The sequence below is a fragment of the Drosophila willistoni genome (genome assembly GCF_018902025.1).
Source record: "Drosophila willistoni isolate 14030-0811.24 chromosome 2R unlocalized genomic scaffold, UCI_dwil_1.1 Seg167, whole genome shotgun sequence".
In the NCBI taxonomy this organism is placed as follows: domain Eukaryota; kingdom Metazoa; phylum Arthropoda; class Insecta; order Diptera; family Drosophilidae; genus Drosophila; species Drosophila willistoni.
The window spans coordinates 19,935,775-19,961,402 of NW_025814050.1; the positions used below are offsets into that span (position 1 = coordinate 19,935,775).

At 32.1% G+C, this 25,628-nt stretch overlaps 1 protein-coding gene across 3 annotated transcripts; it reads right to left on the reverse strand.

The window, feature by feature from the left end:
* Nucleotides 1–1,723: 1,723 nt before the first annotated feature.
* On the reverse strand, nucleotides 1,724–12,341 carry LOC6642532 (protein drumstick). Of its 3 annotated transcripts, none has more exons than XM_023175801.2 (3): nucleotides 12,276–12,341; nucleotides 3,891–4,658; nucleotides 1,724–1,950 (listed from the first exon to the last, which is right to left on the reverse strand). In XM_023175801.2, exons 2-3 carry the CDS (start codon nucleotides 4,109–4,111, stop codon nucleotides 1,926–1,928), a joined length of 246 nt encoding a protein of 81 aa, XP_023031569.1. In that variant the 5' UTR covers nucleotides 4,112–4,658; nucleotides 12,276–12,341; the 3' UTR covers nucleotides 1,724–1,925. The 3 variants fall into 3 exon arrangements, with proteins under 3 accessions (XP_023031569.1, XP_023031570.1, XP_002065494.3); XM_023175802.2 differs by lacking the exon at nucleotides 12,276–12,341 and adding an exon at nucleotides 11,532–11,632; XM_002065458.4 differs by lacking the exon at nucleotides 12,276–12,341 and adding an exon at nucleotides 11,528–11,632.
* Between the last annotated feature and the right edge of the window lie 13,287 nt (nucleotides 12,342–25,628).

Here is a 25,628-nt window from a genome sequence, read left to right on the forward strand (position 1 = left end):
TTATGAAGACATAATTTTGAATTTTCCAAGTTCAGTTCATTGCCTTTAAGTAGTAAGTACTAATTGCCTAAGTACTAATTGTTAAATTGTTAAAACATACCATAATACATATGTAAATACATATATGTAACAAAAAGTTAGTCACTAAAGATTTCGGAATGAAATTTAACCTCTGTAATGAAAACAACTGCAAACCATTCCCAAATAAAAAGACTTGAAAAGTTTTCATTACTTTTTTTTGTTTTTTAAATTGTATAAATATATTTTATTTAATTACTTAATGATTCGCTTCGCTCTCTCTCTCTCTCTCACTCTTTCTTTCTTTTTATCATTTATTAACACTTTAATTACAAAAAATATCTAAAATTGTGACCAAGAAAATGGAATTTTTCCTTTTTTTAAATTTCTCACATATATTTTTAAATTTTAGAGTTTTGTTTAACAGGCTGGCAAGAGGGTGTGGCACTGCGCTTTGTCAAATTATAAAAAAAAAAAAACAGAAAAAAAATTTACAATCTTATTGCGGGGTTTGTAGAGGAGGGGGGAGTTTATGGGTGATTTGAGGCACTGGACAAATAATTTTTTCTCCTGCCATTTTCAAAAGTTATCTTTAATTTTTCTTGGTTTTTCTTTTTTGTTGTTTATTTTAATTTAAACTTAAACAAAACAATTGCCATATTTTTAAGTGGTTTTTTGTGTGTTTTTTTTCTTGTTGTTTATTATTATTATTATTAATTATATTTTTTAATTTTATTTATGATTAAAAATTTTTGTGTAATACATTTTCAACGTGAATTTTAAAAAATACAAATACTTAATTCGATTTTTCTTTTACTTTTATGATTAATACATAGATGTGTTTGGGTTGGGTGGGTGGATGGTAGGGGGGGACGAAGGTCAAAGAAGGGGTGTGGTGTTTTGGAAGGGTTGCAGCTGTTGTTGTTGTTGATGTTGCTGTTGATGTCCATTGAAGAAAGCGCAAGAAGCTTAAGCTTAGATTGAAGCTTTCCATTGACGACCAAACAGCAAAAAACAAAATGAAATGTTGCTAAACATTGTTGCTGATAAGGTTAGAAAACATGTTGCTGGTTAATCCTGCCGAAAAGTATGAATATTGTTGCCAGTGTTGTTGCTGTTGTTGTTGTTGCTATTGTTATTGTGGCTAATGCTGCTAGTTGTTCAATTTCAATTTACTTGGTATAGACGCCACGCCCACAGGTATTAAGATGTAAATTTCTGCAAATATTTGTGTTTGTTTCCTTTTTTTGTTTATTGTTGTGCATTGCTTTTGTTTTTTTGTTGTTGTGCTGCGCCTGCGCAACATTTTGGAAATGGTGTCTGTGTGTGTGTGTGTGTGTGTGTCTTAGTGTGTGTGTATGTGTGGGTGTATAGTAGGGGGCGTGGCAGGGTGCTTTAAATAACCATATAACCAAATTCTATATAAACGAAATTATTCTCGCTTATTTGTTGCTGTTGTTGTTGTTGTGTTTTATATCATATATATATATATATATATATATACCAACCACCCGCGATAAGGCATATTCCGGCGTCTTTGTAGATTGCATCTAGTAGTAGTAAGCAGTTTGTTTTTATTTTTAGGCGGTAGGCGGTAGGCATATGGGCGTGGTGTTTTTTTTTGCTGGTGAATTGTTGGTGTTGTTGTTGTTGGCTTGTTGTTGTTGGTGTTTAATCCCAGTTCTTATTACTTTTTTTTTTGATTTTATATATATTTATTTATTGTTTATTGATGTCTTTTACTTCGTTTTAAGTTTATTCTTGTTTAATATTTAAGAAAAGATATTGTATATAGTTGTGATATTGCGTGCTGTTGGTGCTGCGGTGCGTTTTGTTTTTGTTTTTTGTTTTTTATATATGTATATATATATATTGCTGTGTGTGTATATATTGATTGGTAATTTAGCTTATCGCCAAACACACTGACTACATCTACAAATAGAAGAGAAGAAAGAGAGAAATATATATATATATATGTATATTGAAGGTGATGTATGTATGTATGTATGTATTGGTAATGTTTTCCATATGGTTTCTTTTTTTTATGATTTTTGGTTAGGCCAGGTGTGGTGCGTGTGTGTGTGTGTGTGTGTGTATGTTGTATGAGATATGTATGTAGCGTTATGTGTGCAGAAGCTTTTTGAGCTTTTATTTGTTTTATCAGAATTTTTATATACATATATATGTACAATTGTAGCATATTATGCTATCTGATATCCAAAGAATCAAATAACATTTTCATTTTAAGGAAAGTTTTCTATTTCCCCTGACAAGTCAAAGTTCACGATTCTACATCGTGACTAAATGAAACAGAGGAAAATTACCAAAAAAAAAAGACAATTCTTAGACAAAATACAATAAAAATAAAATTACCAACAATTATGTTCAGTTAATATTCTAACATTTTGAATCTTAATTTTTATTGCTTTAACTATAATTCTTTTAAGAAACAGAAATTCTTCTATAGTACTGAACATTTTAATAACTACTTTACCTCTCTTTTTGTCTCTTTTATTATTTAAATTGGATTTCAAGCAATTCAGTAACCAAATTTAAATGTTCTTCTGTATAAGCAAATAATTAAAGTGTTCTGTATATACAAATGAAAAGGTTGATGAATTAAATTGAATTTACCTATTTTTAATAAAAAACTAACCTCTAACCTTTTTCATATAATTGTTTTAAATTAACAATTATATGAAATTTTTTAAGGGGTAAATAATGAAATGACAAATGATTTGAATAAAATTGTAATTTTTTCATTTTTTTCCTTAATTTTGATTGTATCCAATCAACACTAAATAAACTTTCACATAGATTACAAATGAAAAGGCTGAAGAATTAAATGAAATTGATATATTCTTAATAAAAAGTACTAATGTTCTTTTAAGCAATTGTTCCAAGTTAACAATAGACCTAATTTTTCAAGTTATTACAATTGAAACGACTGTAAAATTATATAAAATTTACCTATTTATACTGAAAACTAACATTTTTCCTTTGATTAATTGTTCCAAGTCGACAATAAATTTAATTTTTAAAAATTACAACAAAAGGGCTCTAGTAAAGTACTGAAATAACCTTTTTTTTAATAAAAATTAACTTTTTCCCTACTATTAATTCTTCTAAATCAGCAAAAAATATAATTTTTAAAATTTACAAAAGAAAATGCTGACAAATTGAACCAAAACAAACTTTTTGGATAAAAAACATTATTTGCTCCAAATCTTCATAAAAAAACAATTTTTAAGAGCTTAAATATGAAAATGCTAAAGAATCAAACATTTTTTAAACTGATTTTTTAGATTCATAGATCATTCCTAATGTGAACATCTTTAGATTCTAAAATAAAATTCACATTGTCACATTTTAAACGTATTCTATCTATATTTATATTTTTAAATTATTCAAACTACTGAAAGCAAACGAATCTAATTAAAATTCTATACTATGTAACCCATTCTATCCGAGACAAGTGAAAAATATAAATATTTTTCATTTCTGTTGACTTTGACACATTAAATTCCATCAGTTTGTGGTTTAACTAGAATTGTAAATGCCGCGGGGAAGTTTTCTCCAATTATCTCACTAGTTCTCTCTAAACTGGGATTTACACATTTGGGTGAATGAAATGTATTTGGTTTCTGGATATCAAGTATAGAAGAAGAAACATGTACATATGTATTTGCCTTTGACCAACACCAAAAAAATAGAAGAAAAATAAAAGGAAATATGTTTTCTTTTTTGGAAAACATTCTTCATGCACTTTAGCCTATTTGATATGTACAAACAAGTTGTTGGTTGTGTTTTTTTCTTTTTGTTTTGAAAAGTTTTATGTTTTTGGGTTTTTTTTTTTTTGGGATATAACTCACCTGTGCTGACGCAGATTATCACGTTGCTTGAAATATTTGCCACAAACCTCACAGGAATATGTTATCTCTGGCGATTTGTGTGTACGCTCGTGGATCATTAGATTGTATGGCTTGGTGAAACGCCGCTGGCAATACTTGCAAATGAATTCACACTTTGGACGCATCTTGCGACGGAAATCCGACCGGCAGTCATCGTTGTCGATTCGCATTACAGCAAACATTTTGACAGACGATATATGTATTACGTTCTGCTTCTTCTTACTAGTTAACAATGCCCACAGTGGGAGATATCAGCTCGGGCGCAAGCACTGGCACGGCACAGGTATATACCTATCAGCAGGGCAACACACACACATCCACAGAGAGACAGAGTGTGTGTGTACTCGGGGGTGTACTAGCAGAGAGAGAATGTGTGTGTATATGTGTGTTGCTCTCACTCTCTTTCTCTCACACGCTAAATGCTAGCCTGAGTGGAATTATGTCTCTCTCTCTTTTTCAAATGTTCTCGCTCTCTATCACTATCACTCTCTCACTCGATATCTCCAACTGAGTGTGTGTGTGTGTGGTGTGAGCTTTCTTGTTGCACTGAGAGCGCCCAAAGTATTTAACTTTAACGGTACTCTCTCCCACTATCTTCAAATCGTCAACCAGATAGATAGGTTAGGTAGGTGGATAGCTGAAATGTGGCAACGCTGCGAGATTTCTCCACTTCTATTCAATGTGGGCGTTCTTTTGGGTGGGCCGCCTCTGGTTTCTACTGCAAAACACCTAAAAAAACAAACCAAAAAAAAAATAATAATAATAAAAAAAAATGTTAAATAAAGTTAGCAACGCCTGGGACGACTTTTATGTGCCAATAAATTTCATTAAAAAATACCAACCGACCGAACATCCGACCAACAACAAGTTGTCAACTTAAATCACGCAACATGAAATTGAAAATGACTCATTAAAAAACGGCCACAGAGACACTTAGTTGGCGGTGGCGGTGGTGTCGGTGGTGTCAGTTAGTCGTGGTGGTGGATTCTCTCTTGGTGTTGACATTTACAAATCACCCAACACATTTTCAGTCAGATGAGCTTAACCTTCGCCTTTGGTTCAGATTTACTTACGACTCATCGGCATATTAATATCCAGTGTTTCAGTGTCAAAGTAAAACAACGACAACAACAACAACCCCATAAAGCACATAAAACTACAAAATGTGACAACAAAATAGTTTTTTTTTTTTGTCACCTACTGTACTTGCATAATGAAATTGAAGGAAAGGAAGCATTTAAGATTTAAGATTTTAAAAGAAAGCTAAATGCATCCAATGATTAAGGGTAAACTTGGGTTTACGGAAAAGACCTTATATAGATGGTTAATTACCCTTTTTCACCCCCCGTAGATCCGCTACTGAAATTATGACAGCTTTCGGAATGAGCCTCAACAACCTTACAATACTTTCGTCTTAAGTTTACAAAAACTTTTCAATTTTCAATGAAATTTAGGTCTTTAAATAACCCAAAAGATCCTTTATCAAAGCTGTGACTGTTCCAGTGTTTAAGGAAGTGCATAGGATCATAAAAAAAACTTCGCTTAGATTAATAAAATGCTGAAAACTCTTTTTCCTTAACTAACTTGCTAACTTTTTTCGTGACATATTAACACAAATGTGTAGGTCTTCAAGGATTTTAAAAGATCCAATGTTACATCCAATTTATAATATCGGAAATAGCATCCCTTAAGTAAAGCGTAAACGTAGTAAGATACAAGTTCTCAGCAATTTGAATACTTTCCCTATAAACTTAGGAAAATGTTGAATTTCTCATTTAACTACGTTTTAGAAGATCCAAAACAAAGTATTTAAAGAACCTAGAAGACATTTTTAAACACGTTGACCTGGTCATCAATTGAACCTCATTAAGGACCTAGAAGATCTCTTTAAATACTTATTTTATAGTTACTAAAACTTTATTAAAACTTAGAAAAATATTCAATTTCTCATTCCTCTACTTTTAAGAAGATCAAAAACAAAGTTCTTAATGGAACCTAAAAAGTTCTTTCCAAACCGATGACCTTTTAATTATTGAACCTCATTAAGGACCTAAAAGATATCTTTTAAATCGATGGCCCTATCAATAATTGACGTTTATGCGTAGGATTACGTGAAAATATCGGTACAAAGAAAAAGCAAAGGACTTTTCAAGCACTTTCAAAAAGGCTTCTTACAGATTTCAATACTTTTCTCTTTTAATATTTCAGGTTTTCTATCCTTTTTAAACAAAAATATGAAACTTTATGAAATAAGTAAACTTTTCCATGATCCATGACAACATCATTTGTTGAGGCAAGTCATGAACTAAAGAAAATATTGTAAGAAATGAACACAATCTTTCTTGAAAGTCTTTAAATTAGGTATTGTAATGATTAAACTACAAATGGAAAATTTTTCCTAAGAAATTGTTGAGCAGAAAGTTTTTTAGATTCTCAAGAACTGTTCCAAACGATTTTCTAACGTTTTTAGAGGAATTCACAGAAGTGAATCATTGAAAATAGTTCTTAAAGTTGCATTTTCCCCTCAAAGACTAAGAAATACTTTTGAAGAAACTTAAATAAAAACTTTGGTGAATTGTTTAATTTCAGGCAAAATATCTTTAAGAAAAATAGGCAAATGCCAAAGATTTCTAGGAAATCGAAATGATTTGTTTTCAAAGAAAAGTGCAACTGGGTTTCGGAAACTATTTTAATTGCCAAGTTTAAGTAGTTTCATTGGAAGACCCTGGGGCATCTCTCACGTTAAGTGCTTTGCATAATAATAATAATAATTTTTGGCTCTTCATTAAGTCTGACTGAAATTGACAGAAGTTGGTAACAAGTTGATACTTTTTTTGTTTTGTTTGTTTGTGTTTGGATTTTTAATTGGCGCCTTGCCAAGCTCTGCGAAATTCGAATGAGAATTTATGTGAGGCGTCGATTCGATCCTTTCTTGCAGTAGTTAACAACTGTTATTTTTTATGTAATTTTATTTTTGTCATTTCGGCGCCGCTGGATGGCATATATTTTAGTCATTTTTGTTCTGTTGTTGTTGTTGTTGTTTTTGGGATATCTGAACAAACAAAAGGCTGTGCTGACTGGTAGCGACAACCCATACACCACTTCCCCTCCCTCCCTCCACTAAGCCACAATTCTTAGTTGTCTTTGGGTATTCGGTATACTGATTTCGATATTTATTTATATGTGCTTTTTAGCTCGCAGCTGGAACACTTTTAGGATATATATATATATGTATATGTATAGGGGAAACGTTGACAACAAAAGCCTCAAAAACGTCATCACAGCGGGTGATGCACTGACCGGACTGGAACTTGGACTCCGACTTCGACTCCGACTCAAAGTCATCGTATTTGGGGACCAGGCAAAGCCGACGTTACGTAGTTATTGTCATTATAACATTAATGCCCACTAAACATATTCAAATTATAACACTGAGAGATATTTGGGTTCTCTCTCTCTGTCTCTCTTCTCTCTCTGTTCGTCTAAGCGTTTTTGGGACCTGGTCTGAACCTGGCCTGGCCTGGTCTCTTACCAATGTTAATTTGTGTACACAATGTGGCGTCACATCGGCATTTTAACGCCGTTAATCATGCGACACAGGGCGCCTGCATAAGGCCATCCATTTCGTTATGGATTCTCAGTTTAGTTACGGATTATTGGAGTTTGAGGTTTTTTTCTTTCGTTTTGTTTCTTTGAACATAAGTTTGAGTGGGCTTAAATGGAGCAACAACAACAAGAGTTTACCATCTGATGGGGGGTTAAGCACTCTATTTGATGTTTTTAACAGTAGGCCCAAGGGTTAAGCTAAGACCAAAAACTAAAATAGAGTGATAAAGATGTAATGTAATGGCTTGAGGAAAATTTTACTTCAATCTTGTTTGAAAGGGGTTTGTGATTAGACTAAGTGAGATGTATTAGATGTAGTAATCAACTAAAATTTGTCATTTAAAGTGTCATGTTATAATAATAATTCAAACAATCTCGTAGAGTTATCTACTTTAAGCCAATTTGAGTATTTTTAGGCTATTTTAATTAGATTCTGGTACTAGTTATCTACTTAAAGCCAATTTAGTGATTCGTATGCTATTTTAAATGGATTTAGGTACTAGCTTCTCAAAAATATATGTCCATATCTAGAAACAGGAGTGTTGCGGATTGTCAGGGAAAGATTTTAACTATGAAACTGTTCAAATTTCAATATCCAAGAACGACTTTCCCTAAGAAATTTCCTTTTTCACTTGTTGTAAATACACGGTTTTCCCTACCAAAATTATAAACTAAGAACTCCACTGTATACCGAAATATGTATATCTATCTTGAGATACTATAGATACCTTTCTATATATGTATATCTTTAGATACTATAAGTCCCTTTCTATATATATATATCTTTAGATCTTATAAATACCTTTCTATATATTAGTTTCTATATAGTATCTAATATAAATACCTTTTTGTATTCCTCAACTATAACCAATCTGTAATCTATGTCATATTGTTGATATTTTCTTTGTTTCCAACATCAAAATGTGGATTCTAGGAACTAGCTTATCGAATATTAAATTGAATTCATTATCTAAACGAAATATAGCCTCTATTTATTTATATTTAGATTTCTTAGAACTCTAACTACCTTTAAATCTTTATCGAATTGGCATTTTTATACTTCTGCAGGTATTTTTACGTTTTTATTTCACTTGAAAATCACTAAATCATGTCGAATATGTTTCGCTTTTTATATAAACTAAGATAATTTGATTTGATTAAGTGAGAAACAGAGGAAATTTCACCAATTTGACTAACTGGAGTTCTAAAAAATTGCCTCTATTAGTTTCTAGTTTCAGTTTCTAGAACTGGAGTTCTAAGTTAGTCAAATTGATGAAATTTCCTCTGTTTCCCACTTTAATAACTAGAAACTAATACAAGTTTTCTTTCTATTTGACTTTAAGATTACTTGAATTTATCGACTATATGTATATTTGTTATGAAGTTGACTTAAATTTATATATAAGTATAGACTCTATACTCTTTCCATTGCATTTCCTAGAAATCGAAGTGTCTAATTTTTGAAAATCTTTCGACTAGGCGTTAACTTTGTACGCTTTTTGCACAAATCGGCTTAACCTTCTGTTGTAAGATTGTAACACCCAAAATACTGGCCAAATATTGTACAACATGTCTGGATAATCCCATTAATCCTGGCACTGAAAATAATTAGTTGTTTTGTACACACACACACAAAGAGAGAGAAAGAGACAGGGAAACAGAGGAAGATCAGGCGATCAGGAGAGATCTTCTTCGTCTCAGCATGATTTCCTTTTTCTTTTCTTTTTTTGTGTTGTCTTTTCGTTGTGACCTGAAGGGCCATGCGAAAGGCGTTAATGCTGCGTGAAATTAGATTTGCAGCAAGCCAAAAACCCAAGTGAGCGAATAAAAATCAAAAGAAGTGCAAAGTAAGTGCGACACAGCGCCTACGCCTGGACCTCTATCACCTACTCCCCTCTCTACCTCGCTCCCTTCCTGCATCAGGAAGGTCTTCCATGGAAAACCAGAAAGAGAGTTACAGTTTAACACCCTGTGAAAGAGATAATGTGTGTAGCGTTATGGCCGATAAGACTAAAAAGTGACACACACGATGTGGATCATGTGTGTGTGTGTGTGTGTGTGTATGGACACGGAACATGGTCAAAAGCGATTACCGCACACTTCTCTCCTTCTTTTCTCTTTTTTTTTTCTCTTTTTGGAGGCGGACAGTGAGTTGGCAAGGTGCCATTAAAAATTACAAGCCGAAAAGTGAAAAAAAAAATAATACCTTAAATAAATGACAAAAAGGACAAAAGGCAAAAAGAGGAACCGAAACCGATTTTTTCTCTCTCTCATTTTTTTCTTTCTTTATTTTTGATACGAATCTAATTGTGCTAATGGCACAAAATTCTTAAGAAAAAATTTATACAAGTCGCAGCACTTCAAGTAGAACAAAAGGATCTACCACAACAACAGAAGGGCTCGAAAAGGGACTCTCATTCTGGTTTTGATGTGGGAAAAATTGTGGCCAAAAAAACAACCAAATCCCTATATAAATTGACAGTTGGTACGTTCTCATACGTCTATCAAGGTGTTAGCCACTCTACACCATTTTAGTTTTTAATCGTTCAACTAATGCTTGTCCAATTGATGAAATTGATGTGAATAAATGAGCCTAAATGTGTGTGAGAGTGTGTGTGTGTGTGTGAGTGTGTGTGTGTGGTCGTTTTTGCAGAAAATTCTTGGAATTTTTCTAGTTTAACTTTTATGTTCAAAATGACTCATTCATTTGCCTAAGACTTTGAAAAAAAAAACCTGCATAAATCGATAATGATTGTTTAGTATTCTTTCATTTTTTTTAGACCTTGGTTTTAACAAAGAATTTGTTTTGTTAAATAAAATGCTGAATCATGCATTAAAGTTGAAGCTTTAACACAAAAAAAATGGTTTTTAATGGTTAAAGCTTAAAGATGTAGGGGAAAACCAAAAGCCGTCGGCAATATTTAAACACAAGTTGAAGGATTTTTAGGCAAAGTTTTCAGAAAAAAAGATCAACGTCTTGGTTTCAAAAAGTTTTTGAGACGAGTGATTTTTATTTGCATTTTAAAGCATAGCAAATTTAGGCATAAAAACATAGTTTACTCTATTTTTAGATATTTTTATACCTTATATAGACAGCAAGTTAAAAATCCTTCAAAAAATACAAAAAAAGAAAGATTTTTCTTAGATTCTTGATTTGAAAAGTGTCTCAAAAGATCTTCGAAGAAAACTGCTTTAAGTGAAACATAATTTACTTGATTTTAAAAGAGTCTCAAAAGATTTTTGAAGAGAACTGCTTTAAGTGAAACCTGATTTACTTCAGAATAAACAAATTTTAGATCTTTTTTTGAATCCTGATTTTAAAAGAGTCTCAAAATAAAGTTATTTAAAGAAAACTGCTTTAAGTAAAACATAATTTACTTGAGAATAAACAAATTTTCGACAAAATACGAATGGACAACGAATGATCTGCGTTGACCAAGATGTGATCAAGAGATCAACAGCAAATTCAGAAGTGAAAAGCTTAAAAATTGAACTTCATATCAAGAGAAACGATCCTACAAACAAGAATCAAAGAATCCTGCAATATCCTTGGAGAAATCGTTAGCTTTATATGTATCTGTATAGCTTAAGAAATTAGCCATTGCGAAAAGCGTGTAAAGTCAACTTTAAAATTGGCTATAGAAATAGAGTCCAACGGGTCGTATGATTAGAAAATGTCAAACGCCATTTTGCAAATGGCGACATATAAATTCTTACACCGAAAATAAAAGCTTCCATTTTCCGCACACGCACACATTGAAACGAACGAAGCACACAATCTCTCTCACAGACACAGAAACAGAACAGAACAGAGGCACGCACATACATAGATGCATGTGGTGGTGGTGTGTGTGTGTGTGTGTCTTTGTGTGGGCCAATGAAAGAGCGTAAAACTGGTAGCCCAAGCACAAACAAGAAAGAACACGACGAGCGCCATTCTCAACTTACTTCGGCTACTGTGTGCCCACGAAACGAAACGAAACGAAACTTACCTACCAATGGGGGCTACGAGAAAAAACACTGGAATTACGCGCAATAGACGGATCTTCAAAGTTAATGACGATCAATAGATTATGTTGATGATGATCTCTTTCTCTCTGTCTATTTTGTATTACTTTTCTTTTAGTTATTTCTCTGATGGTTTCTTTTTTCTTAGTTTTCTTTTTTTTTATTATTTCTTTTTTTTTTTTTTTTGTTAAGGTACACGCGAAAGGAACTGAGGGAACTACGCACGCTTGCGCGGCACAAAGTTGAATGAATGAATGCTACTAATAACTGAAAGAAATAGGTAGTCAACTGCCTGGCCTGACTGCCGACTGACGCTGCTGCTGCTGCCGTTGCTGTCGCAGTCAGCAGCGCTGCCACGAAGTTGAGGAAGCAACCAACGACACACACACAGACATACACATACATAGAGTACCTCTGAGCGCGTCTCTTCGCTGTGTGAGTGTGTTGAGTACGGCTCAATACGGTGGCTCTGTTATAATGTGAGTCATCTCTTCCAACTAGCCTTTCTTTCTTCTAACTGGTCAACGAAAATGCAAAAGCCGAAGCTTAAGAAGAGAAAAAAAAAAAACAGCCGAAGGAGTTGACGTTGACTTGGCGATCAAGCAAGACCAGTAGCCGAAGCAAGTTCTTCTACTGCGTTGCGCATGCTTAAAAATACAAGTAGCCCAAACTAGCTAGCCATCTCGCTCTAACACACTTAACACAGTAGCCACAAAATGGCGGAAAGCTTACCCTTTAGCACTAGCTCTATAGAAAAGCAATTAGAGTGTCTATTTAAGTAACTAATGCTTTCTTTATAATATTTATTTTTTCAACACAACGACAACAACAAGTTCTGCGACGACGACGACGAAATCAACAAACGGCGACCTTTAATATTATTAATAAAATATATTTCACTTCCGAACGCTTCTGTGCGCGAGAGTCAACTGCAAAAGTTACGATCGAAACTTCAGCTTAACGTTACGTTTCAGTTATGTCTGTATGTGGTTTTTTTTTTTTTCTTCTTTTTCTCAGTTGTCTTCTTTTTTTTCAGTTTTTGTATCAGGCAGCTGCCTGTATTCAAAACGGCTTCTGATTTTTTTTTTTCCTCCTCACACTCACTCAAGAGAGAGAGCGAGAGAGAGTGGACACATTGAGTGGGAGTAACGGGCAGCCATTGGTTGACTTTAATTTTGAGTCAAAGTCCCACATAAAGAAAACAAGAGATAGCACTAGAGGTTGAGTCTAAGACACAGAGAGAGCAAGTGAGATGGTGAGAGTAAGACAAAATGAGTGAAAAATTTATTAGGGCGTTACGTTTGATATTGACGTTTAAATTAAAGCTTACAAAGTAAACAAATTAATTACTACGATTAAGCGAAATACTAATGGAGAAAGCCAAAACAAAACAAAAGGCAAAACATGTCAAAGAGACATTTGTCCCTTTCGCACTGCAGCCCTTTCTCTTGCACTTAACTGGCTTTCACTCAAAGGCATGCCAATTACATTTTAGAGGTAAATGAACCGTTAAATTGGTAAACCTTTTACCAAAAAAGGCCACTAACTTCAAACTGCCCTAACTCGAAACCTTTTTGGAATTTCTAGTTAAAAATTGAATAGAAAATGTTAACGATAACTTAAAATGGTTAACTATTTGTTAATTTCTGATGATTTCTGTTTTCCAAATGAACCTTGAGCTCAGTTTTTTGCATAAGTTTCAATATTGAAACTAAAAAAGTGTACAAAGTGGGCGTGGTTTTTCGAAATTTTGTGAGGTTGGCGCTTTGGGCGGCGCCCTTTTGCTTAACCCGTTTTCATCTCTCTCTCTCTCTCTCTCTCTCTCTTTCATTCATTCTCTCTCTCTATGTGTGTGTGTGTGTTGGTATGTGCGGTTGAGAGAGCCAACAAAACCAGTGGCAGAGCCAGAGCAGAGCCACTAGTCTTACGCCCAGTTCCAGCTCCATTTTGTTGAACGTTGTGTGAGGCCCTTCTTTTTTTTTCTCTTTTTTTTTGGTTTTTTTTTGGGTAAACCGAGGGAAAAATACATTCATAACCATTTTGATTGTCTGTTTATCTCATCCGTTGGCCGTTTCTCAATGAAACACAGAAACACAAAATGCTTCATTCACATGTATTTTTAATTTTGACTTTATTTGTTTCGGTTTGTTGTTTGTTTTTTTTGTTTTTGGTTTTTGTTTTTTGTACTGCCCAAAAAAGGATTTTTTAATTAAGTTTTTGTCTTCGGTCTTGTGTCGATTTTCGACATGAAGCATCAATAAAGTTTAAGTGCAAACTGCTGATGATGGCTTCATTTCTTTTGTTGTTGTTGTTATTTAACAAAATTTGCATATTTTAAATGAGCAATCAAAAAAGGAGATGAAGTGCCGAAGGAGAAACCTAATTAAGGAATACACAAGGAAACCAAATAAAGATGATTTTCACTTCACAAAATAATGATGTAAACTCATTCGAGATAATCTTATAGTATATACTATATATATAGCAATATAAGGCAAATCTTAATCGACTACTTTAAATGTCGTTTTTATTCAACAGTTTATACAGAAATTAGGTCATACTTATCTATATAGTGCGTTATGGGCTTAGATTGTGTCCTAAATGGGTTAAAATTAGTTCGATTCTTGGAGTAACTTATTGAGAACTATTTAATTCTTGCTTTACTTTTCCGTAATGTAGAAATTTCATCAAGGACGGATCTAGAATATAGTTTCTACTTGGAAAAGTTAAGAAAATTTTAAATTTTTAATCATGGACGTAACAAGAATATATTTTCTACTTGGAAAAGTTAAGAAATTTTTAAATTTTTAATCATGGACAAACCAAGAATATATTTTCTACTTAGGAAAGTTCGAAATTGTTGAAGGAAGTCAAGTTTAAGAATTTCCAAAAATTACTCGACCACTTCAAAAATTCACTAGTTGGCCAAAAAGACAGCAAAGTTTAAAAAATAATTCAAAATTGCGATATTTTGGCTAATGCCAATTGGATAATTCCAGACTCCCCAGACTTTCCCTTTGGTTTCATCCATGAATTTCGTTAAAGTTAACTTTATGATTCACTTCATCTCCTTGAACTAACATGAATATACACTGAATATATCCAGCAATTATTGTATATAACAAAATAGTCAAAAATGTTTATCAAATTGTAGCTTGACTTAAGATTTAAAATCGCTTTATGAATGTATGTATTATTACCAGTGGCGGATCGTGCGCTCGATTGGATCGGGGTTGGAGTCAAAAATTTGTTTGACCAAGTAAAATTTCTTAAATCCGACTCGGAGTTTTGGGGGGGAAAATTTACCCTTTGTACCCCCCATAGAACCGCTACTGATTATTACAAGAAACCATTAAAAGTCTTTCAAAATTTGTATACTTCTAAAAAATAACTTAAATTTAGTTCCATTTTCGGATTAACTTATTAAAAGTACTTTTTCTTTATTCTGTGAATGTTAAGTGATAAGAAATTTTGTATCAAAAGTATTTTGACACAAAATTAGAGCACAATATAAATAAATTTCTAAATTAATAAAACCAACTATTAAAAGTCCTTTGAAAACTTCAGAGTTCTCAAGTATTCGAGTATTCTCATTCAGAATTCGTTCAAATTTTGATATTTGATTTCCATTTCTTTTACAAAAAGTTAACTAAATGAGTTTAAAGCTTACTACTTGACAAATTAAGACTTGTCGTGGATTTTATATTCATATCAGTAGCGGATCTACGGGGGATGAAAAAGGGTAAATTTCGCCACCCCAAAACTCCGAGTCGGATTTGGTTATGAAATTTTACTTGGTCAAACAAATTTTTGACTTCGATTCATATTAAATAAAAAATCTGTTATTATGAGATTTAATATATTAATTTTTCGATATGTTAAACATTAAAAATTAAAATTTTATTGAATATTTTTCAAAGAATAGGATATGTACCTAATCGTGTATGTTTAACAGACTTTATTAACTTCAATAACTAACTAAGTTAGTTATTTAACTAAGTGATTTGTTTTAGGTTTAGTAATAAACCATTAAAATTGTGGACAGTAGAGAAATGAAAAACTTGTCAGACCATTATTTTGGCCCTAGTGTTAGTCAAGGAGAATTTTAAACTGATTTTTTGAAGATTTCGCTCTATGCGATTAGAATTCCCAAGTAGTTTTAGCCATTGGCGGATGTACTTATCAATATTAGCAGATTCTGTTGGTAAGTAAGTTCACTAAGCTTCAAAATTAAGACTAAAACTAAGCTTTAGATCAGTAATCTACTATTTATACGTTTTATGGTATTGTAAAAATGCTTTCGAAATGTTGTATTTTATCACAAAAAGCTTATGTTGAATGCGGAACTCTGAAAGCATTTTAAAATCAATATAAAGAAATCGTTTTACAACCAAATTTCATTCAAAACAACAGAACATAAGCATAATGGCTCAGCTGTAACTATAGTTGATCAATAACCAAATTGATCATCTCCTACCTCGCACACGCATTCACACACACACACACCAACACACACGCACACACAGTCATGGACACTTTGTCTACTGGTTTATGGCAAATTAATAACCAAAAAGCGCACAAAAAGATTGCTGGAAGGAAGAAGAGGCCAAAAAGAGGTATGAAAATATAAAAACGCCAAACAAATTCCAAATAAACCATAAATTTTATTAATTTCAATAGCTGAACGATGACTAACAGTTGTGTGTGTGTGTGTGTATGAGTGTGTGTGTGTGTGTGATGGAGACCTACAATAGGCAACGATTTGATTTCAGATACCGATTCGGTTTCAGATTCAGAAGTTTCGTTTGGTTTTTGCACCGCACCCAATTAACATAAAATACAACAACAAAAAAGAAAAAAAATTAAGTTAAACAAATGGAAAAGCCCAATTCCTAAGCGCTCCTACAGAAGTGACAACAAATTTAAAATTTACGAAATAAAAATTAAAATTAAATAAAGACAGACAATCCAATAAGACACAATAGAGATGACTCTGACATTATTGAAAAAAAAAAAAACTGAAAACTGAAACTAAAAACCAAAAGCCAAAACTAAAAAATTAGCATATAAACTGAAATGCATATAAAATGAGAAGCGATCTCAAAATAGTAAAAAAAAAAAACGTATATAGGGGGAATTCATTGATAGATTATTGAGTTGGGTTTTTTCCCTCCCTCTCTCTCTCTTTCTCTCGCTCACTCTCTCTCTCTCTAACGGTGAAAAAATAGAAACATCAGCTCCAAAAATGTACACAAAACAAAGATTTACCTTGAATGAACATCAATGAAGATATATAATATATATGTATATATGTATTCGTCATGATCATGAGATCGTCATCATCTCATCTTCATCTTCATCTGGATACTTTTTGCAGCCGTTGACAACGCCTTGCTGGGACTTTTGGCTGCTGCTTTTGCGGTGGCTGCGGTCCAGTTTCAACAATCAGAAATGTCTGTGCCATAAACGAGGCCACACTTGAATACCCTTCATGAAAGAGAAAGAATGTGAGCTGTGTGAAAGTTCTGCAATTTCAAATCCAATTAACACTTGTCCTTTACTCTTAGTTCCTCATACTATGAAAGTCGTTCTTTGATTATGACTAATTCAAAAGTTTCTAATGAATTTAAATAATAAAGTAGGTACTCAATATATTCAGTCTAAGTATTGAGTATTATTTGAATAATTTGTAATAGATTTCTCTTAAACTCTTATCATACAGCGCATGCCACGACCAATTTATGGCGCGAAATGTTCCCCGGAAGATTAATATCGAAAAACGGCGATTATGACTGGCCACCGAGATCACCTGATTTGACGCCTCCTGACTTTTTTTTATGGGGATATTTAAAATCTAAGGTATACACTGGTAAACAAAGGACCCTGGCTGCGCTGAAAGACAATATCCGACAAGAAATTGCTGTCATATCGGCCGAAACATTGGGCAAAATGATGCGAAATATCATATAGATATCATATTCAAAAAGTAGTTAGAACAAATCTCCATGGACCTAAATAAATGAATTTCCAAAAAATTTTTACAAATTCCACTTTTTACTTTGCTATTGCAAAAACAAATCCTTCCCCTTTAAATGGCCCACCCTGTACGTATATCTAAATTTATTGAGAGAGATTTCAACTATTTTGTTCATGGCGGATGTAAATAATAATTTAAATCTTGGGATATACATATGTACAAATTTTTACCAGTTTTTGAGGTTTTAAGGGTGAAGAAATTTTGCTTAGTAATTCCCGATAATCTGATTGTGTTTGAGAAGTCTTTGCTAATCGAAAATTATCTCAAGTTTATAATTATTTATTTTACTTTAGAAAATGAATCCTTGATTATTGTGGTGTTCTTTATGGGCTTAGCAAAACTACTAAGAATTAAGTGAGCGAAATGAAATTATTTTGATTGACAGAGGACAAACATTAGTCCTTTCCTGCAATATCTTCATTTCTTTCTGGCACTTAGTCTACTTACCTAATCAAAACTGGGTTTTAGCCCTGTTTGATTAACTTCAATAAGGTCGAAATCTAGACAAACTACTTACTGAAGGTTACTCAAAGATTTTATACTTTCCAAGGGTATAAAAGAGATATGAAATCTAGGTACATTTCATATAATATAATGAAATTAGTGGCAGAGAAAATTAGTTGGAGAAAATGAGGCAAATTTCTTGCTTAAAAACAATATTTTAGACCTTAAACTGCTTAAATTTACCAATTTCTACCCAATCTTTGTATAAACTATATAACTGGATCCGCCATGACTGAAAATCACTTACAAAACTTTACTAATTCTCATCATTTGTTGAATTTTCTACTGAAAATCTTTAAACTTGACCCTTAATCTTCAAAGAAGACCAACTATGTGAAACTTACTTTAACCATATCTGTTACAAATAGTAACAAAATTCCTCATATACCCTACACTTTATAGAGTATACAAAAAACGACGCCCACATCTTTTAACATTTGTATTATATTCTGTATTCTTTTATTCCTCTTCGTCGTCGCCAAAATTTATGTGAACGCATCTTCGACTGCCGTATGAATTTTTAATTTTGTCTCAACCAAAATGTTCGCCTTGGCAATTAATGAAATTTAATACTTTTTTTTGCGCAGTGAATGGTTTTATTATTTGTTTATCCAGCGAATGGCTATTGTTTATATTGAGAAAGTTTGCGAGAAGACAAACGATACACGAGCAGAAGCTTAATGGAAAGTATTTCCCTTATATATGTACATAGGTACAGAAAACTAAATTTTGTTTTACAAAATTTTTTTTTAAATCTTTAGTGCGTCCCTTTTAATTAAGTATTCATTGTAACATATTTCGTGTTTTATTAAAAGATTATTTAAAATGTATTTCTTGGTAATATTTTAAGTTGTTTTTCTTAAGTCATTTGATTTTACTTCTTTAAAGAACAAATTCATATGACTCTTTAATAACTCATATATTGTTATCTTGAAAATAAACATCTTAAACATCATAACACAATGATTTTTAATAGTTTTTGAAACTAAACCATTAAAATTTAGATTTCAATACTTTTTCCACATTGTTAATATAGATCTGAAATGTATTTGTTGTTTGTTTCTTGTATTTTAAGTTGTATTTTCTTAACTAAAGCATAAAATATTTTATTTAATTAAAGAAAAATAACCATTTTACTTTTAAAGGGCCTTAATATTGTTATCTTTCAAATAAATATGTGTTAAAAATACAACATAAGTTGCAATAAAATTTAATGGATTCTTAAACTAAAATACATTTAAATTTAAATTTCAACACATTTTTGCGTTTAGATTGATCTAAAATGATCTTAAAACCAATAAGTATTTTAGGTTGTATTAGATATTAGATTAAAGAAAAATCAAGTCTTTGTATCTTACAAATAAGACATAAATTTCAATGAAATTTGTGTATTAAAAACCACAAAAACTTAGATTTCAACACTTTTTATTTTATGACTATTGGATTACTTGGAATATCATATCTTAATATTGTCGTTTGATGACTTTTTCAAGTTTTCGAATATTATATCTTAATTAATCCATTTTGGACCACTGGTCGACGTTTCGAACATCAAGTTTTGTATGTTTTCGAAAATCCTGTATTTTATTTGACTACATTTCAATCAAAAGGAAATATATGTACTAAGTTACAGAAATTACATCACATTCCTTCAAATTCGGTTTTCAAACCCATTTCCTCCCAAACTAAAACATTATTTTTAAAAAAAGTTATTTTGCAACTTAAAATCAGCCCGGTCCAAAATGGATTAAAGACACTGAAAAGCAGTTACTTCTTTATATTTTAATCAATAAATTCATGTGACTCTTTAATAACTGAAATATTGATAGTTTACAACTATATCCTGTACCATATATATATCCTATATATATCCTATAACAATAATAATGAATATTGATATAACACATTAATAATATAATAATAATATATTGAATATATTACTTTTTTATATTTTATTTTGAATATTATATACCTGAATATTTTTATTTTGAAACTTTTTTAATTATTTTGAATATTGTATACCTATATTAGTCAATTTTATGGTATTATAGTAGTTAATCGACTAATTTATTTATTAATTTATTAATTTGTATTTCTTTTAAGGGTCCTTTCAGACGAGGCCATTTTGAAAATAGATTTTACTTATCCTTGCCAAATACATATATAACCCATTCTAACTTAGCTTCTTCTAAGCCTTTTAAAATCTAAATTTCCACACCTTAAACTTGAAAAATCCCTATATATGTTTATAATTTCATTATTTATCTAGTTTTCTATGGAGTTTTCGTTGCTTTTAAGCGCCACATGAGTTTCCGTTTTGGGAAAAGAAAGGTGTCGCTCATGGCTCCCACCCTTTTTGGTCTTTCTCTGTGATGGGATGGTTGTCAGTCGGTGTAGGTGTCAAGCGACAGAGAAAACAAACACAAAAAACAGAAACAAATTTAATTTAAAATTAATAGCAAAGAGAGGAGAAGAGTATCACATCACAAAATAAAATAAAAAAAATGTTTTATTACATTGATTTGCATTTAAATCGATGTTGGCGGCGGCGTCACTCAGATTCAAGGCACACAGCGAGCGGTCAAACAAAACGAACCCAAAAAAAAAAAACAAAAACCAATTCTTTTTTTCTTTTCTTTCTGTTTCTTCTCTCCTCTTTTCTTTTCAGTTTTTGTTTTGTATATGAATGAATTTTGGTTTTTGGAAATGAATGGATAGAGCAAAAGTTTTCATCTGGTATTAGATCATAAATTATTATAGAAGGGATATATGTTTGTATGTATGTACGACTTTTGCATATGACAAAACAAATAAACTATATGATATTCTATTTGTGTGTCCCCTCGACCTCCTGTCTTTTCAGTAGCCACCCCGCTGAGAACCACCTAGGAATATATGTAGAAAATATTTTAGTTTTTTCCTTTTTTTTTTATTTTATTTTGGCGGAGAAGTTAGGTGGCGCCTCTAAGCTCCCACACAAAAAGAGAGTGAACAGGAGAGAAACACACACAGAGAGAGAGAGAGAGAGAGAGAGAGAAGTCCCCCTCACGATTTAAGCCTAGAGGCAAATGTTTATATACTTACATATATATGATTATATACATAAATGTACATGCGAGAGCAGTTTGATTAGTTATCCCTTAGAAAAGACAAAAATGGGAAGAAATAAAGGTTTGAAAATTGAAGAAAATACATTTAATTATGCTTCTCCAAACAAAATTCAACTCAAAATTTTGATTTCTTATTTAATTTCATGGCTTATAAACTACAGGAGGCCATTGGCGTAGTAACGGAGGGAGGGAGGGATAAACCCGAAACTTGGTTCACATTAACTAAGTGATATTTCATATTTGGAATTTTGCTCAATAACTTTGATCCTAAAAAATATGTCCTCAAATACCATGCGCACCCTGTAGAATGAATTGATTTAATTCTATAATTTTAGTTTTGTACTCAAAGTTTTTTAAAAAACAGTTTGAAATTCTATAAATAAATCAATCATAAATTAAGATTTTCTAAGATTCGCTTTCTTTTAACTTGGAAAAACTTACGCTACAAATTCTCACAACAACTATAAATATTATTTATACTTTATATATCGGTTATATTCAATAGCATACGTTTATTCAATTTGTTGGAAATTAATAAAAAATTCTATACAAAACCATATTTTAAAATTTATAGAATTTATAGAATTATAGAATTTTTCAATGGCATCCCCATTTTGTTCTTATGGAAGTCCTACCGTTCGCAAATGAAGTCTGAATCCAAAAATGAAAATTTTTAGTAGTAGAATTGGGAAAAAAGGATTTTTAATATTTTTCGCCAATCATACAAACATATCCGAAAATGCAAAAAAAAATTTCGAATTTTTTATTACACATGGTAGAAACCCCCCTTAAATTCAAAATTTTTGGAATAATTACCCATCAGTCCTCTCGGTTTTACGAGTGAAATGTTTCTTTACTTAACAATTTCGAAAAAGGGGAAAAGGTTTCGAAATTGTCACTAAGAAGAAGAACTATCTGTAAGTCAAATCAAATCTTTCGAAAATTGGTTCTATAACCCTTAATATTGTCATTGTCTTAAACTCACAACAATATAGACTGATCTAGGCAGGGAATATATAAATTATACCGATTCCTTTCAAACAATTTTCTACTTTTTGTGTTTGTTTAGATCTTGACCTTTTTTGAAGTTAATTAAAACTTTCAGCCAGCTTAAGGTCAATAAATCTAACTGATTTATAAGATTTTTAAATCATGCTTAAAAAATGAACCCCCTCAAAAACACATTCTCCCTTTTAAGCTCCAAATATTTAGTCGGCCAAAGAATTATGAAGCTACCCTCGTGTATATATTTATATACATATGTATGTAGTTAAGGTATATACAATCAGTATTTTCTGTTCATTCAAAGCGGGCAACAGGTTTGTGCTTAAACAATGAGAAAATGAAACTCATCTGGTGGTTTACTCGGCTCTGTCTCTGTCTCCATCTCAAACGAAGCTCGAAAACCACTCGCAAGCCTCCAAACTTCCACTTTGAATCTCGAACTTGGTCGTCGTTTCCATCGTTGTTGTTGCTTTTACCCTGCTGCCAGTCACTCAGTCTCTGGTCTCAGTCTCTGTCTCCGATTCCGATTCCGAGTCAGTCTCTTCGGTATCTCAGTGGAATGGCATCCGAATCCTACCGTGGGAAATGAACAGTAGTTCAGTTGCTGCCTCTTTGCTGCCTTTTTGTATATGCAATCCAACAACAGCAACAAGTTTACTCTTGCTTCACTTCACTTGGGGTTCCTTCTGGTTGTTGTTGTTGTTGTTGCCCCCCTTCTTGTTGCTTTTGTTGTTGGCCTGGCTAAGCTTTTGCAGTGAAATTGCTGCATTTCGAACTTCTTCGTCGTCGTCGTCGGCGCATATCAAATAAGCCTAATAATAATGCAATTTATGCCAAAAAAAAAGTGCAGGGGAGTGGGTAAACCACATATATGTATGTATGTATATATATACATATATACAGATTGTCCTATTTCACCACAAAGTAAGAGAAAAAGCAGAGAGAGAGAGACAGAGAGAGAGAAAGGAAATCTCAATAGAAAATACTTAGCTATCTGTTTTTTTCTCCAAATTTTAATATAATTTTCAATGTTATAATTTGAAGATTTGTTTTAATTGCTTATTAACATTATTTAAATGAAATGAGTAATATAGAAACAAATAATAATTTAGCATCAATAACAATAAACACATTTAGGCATTAACCAGATTTTCTTGGTCATGATAAATAATTGGGACTATTTATTTATTTATTTATAGTCTGAATTGAAAACGTAATTGCAAATTACGGACAATTCTTAAATCTAGCTATAGCTACTAGGCCTTAAGCTAAATTTGGGACTAAATTGTATTCAGAAAGTTATGTATATATTTCGTCAATTTATCATCAATAACCACTCCGCGAAAAGTTTACAAATTAATATAAGAGGCAGGGACTTAGCCAGGATTCAAATTTGGAGGAGCAGCCATTTTTTAACAAATTTTTTAATACATTTTGATTTGAATTCCTAGAAAATGTAAACATAAAATCTCATCTTTTAATAAATTGAATTAATGATATGTCCTAAAAGGAATAAATTTCTTGAAAAATGTATAAAATTTAAGGCTCTAAGGGACTGGCAGCTGCTCTCCCCTGTTCATGGCCTAAGTCCTTACTAGGAGAAAATAGTAGTACAAACAGAATTAAATGAATGTTCTTATGCACTTCTATAAGTCTATATTTAATTGCAACTTGGTAAAAAAAAATAATTAAAATGTTTTAATAACAGTTTGTAATGATTTTGTTAATACTTTCCATTCTGTCATTCATGGACTGCTGCTCCTGTTTAGCTGAATTTTCAATGTTTTCAATGTTTTTAAGTGAGAGTTTTTCTCTCTTGAGGCCAACGTAGCCATATATTTCTTTGTTTTATATATCTGTTAAAAAATTAATAAAATTTTGTAAAAAAGAGACCTTTGCGTCAATCTAGTTTTCTTTGTAATTTAGAGTAGTTATTCTTTTCCCTTACCCAGAATCTCTTCCTTTTTTAAATGTATTCAATTTAAGGCCCACTAATGTGAGTCAGAAAATAAGTCAAAGAAAATTAATGGGTATAATCTAATTGTAAGTCTTACAATTACAACTTAGGTTACTTTTAAAACCTAAGTTGTACAATTTTCAATCCTAGCCTTTAAAGTTTAAACTATTTGGCTTAAACCGTTAGTTAAGCCAACCAAATGTCCTTTGAATCTAGTCCTCTTAGCCATGTTCATTAAGGAACAAAATTTATTAGTTTAAATAGTTCGACTGACTAGTAATGCTAGTTTGAGGGATTTTATTCCATCTGGACTTAAAAGACTTAAATAAAATGTTGCTTTTTGACCTCTAGGACTCTAAGGACTATGCGATATTAAAAGCTATTTAGAAAATAATACACATTTCTGTCCCAAGAGATAAACATTTTAGTCGTATAGTTTATACCAGAGCTCGGAAATAACACTTAAGCTATATTTTTTATGCTTAATATCAGAGTAGAATGGTAAAAAGTAAAAATATTTTATCTTACTCTGAGCAAGAGATATATTTCCTGGTTTATTTTCGTTTTTTCTTGAGCGTCCTTGTTTGAATTGATGAATTTTTGTTTGAAAACAATGAAATTGTCGTTCTAATATCGAAAGTTGAGAATCAGTAAGTGAGAGAATGACTGAAAAAGTCAATCCACAAATATCAAATAAGTTTAAATGTTTTTTCAACCTTAAACCCTTTGAAATTAACAAGGATACTTGCAAAAGAAAGGAGAACAAAGCAAACATGTTAAAATCGAAAGAAAGAAAGCCCTTAATACTTACTTAATATACTAGTTCCTAAGAATTATATATGTATATGAGATTTACAATACTTCAGATAGTCTTTATATTATGAACCTTGTTGAACTCACAGAAACATTTTCTTAGTTCCCAATTGAATCGATTGCTAAACACGTAGCCGTATTTGTTGATCCTTACAAATATTTTGCGGTTTCTTCTCTTCAGAAAACGAAACGAAAACAAGAAGAAGAAGAAGAAGAACAACGGGAATCCTGTTGCACCACGCGTGCGCGCAATATTTTGAGTTTTTCACATATTTTTCATTGCTCAAGTTGTTGTTTTCTATTGGGAAAAACCTTTTAGCACGTTTGGCAGGCCGCAAAAGTGATGAGGGTGGAAGGGGGGAGGGGATGGAAAAAAAATCACAACAAGTTGCGGGTCGGACAACAGGCTTATCAGTCCGCAGAGTCCTCGAGAGTGGGCAAACAAAGGGATGGGATGTTGATGTTGATCATCAACATGAAATGTGCGCGTGCGTGGCAGGCAACACCTTTAGGCAAACCTTTTGAGTATGGGTTTGGGTTTTGAGTTAGGTTTGGTTAGGTCATATGAGTATTATTTTGTGTTTTTCTCTCTCTCTCTCTCTCTGTTCTTTTTGGTAGTAGTAGTCGGCGGCGGCGGCGACTCTTGTCATGTTATACGT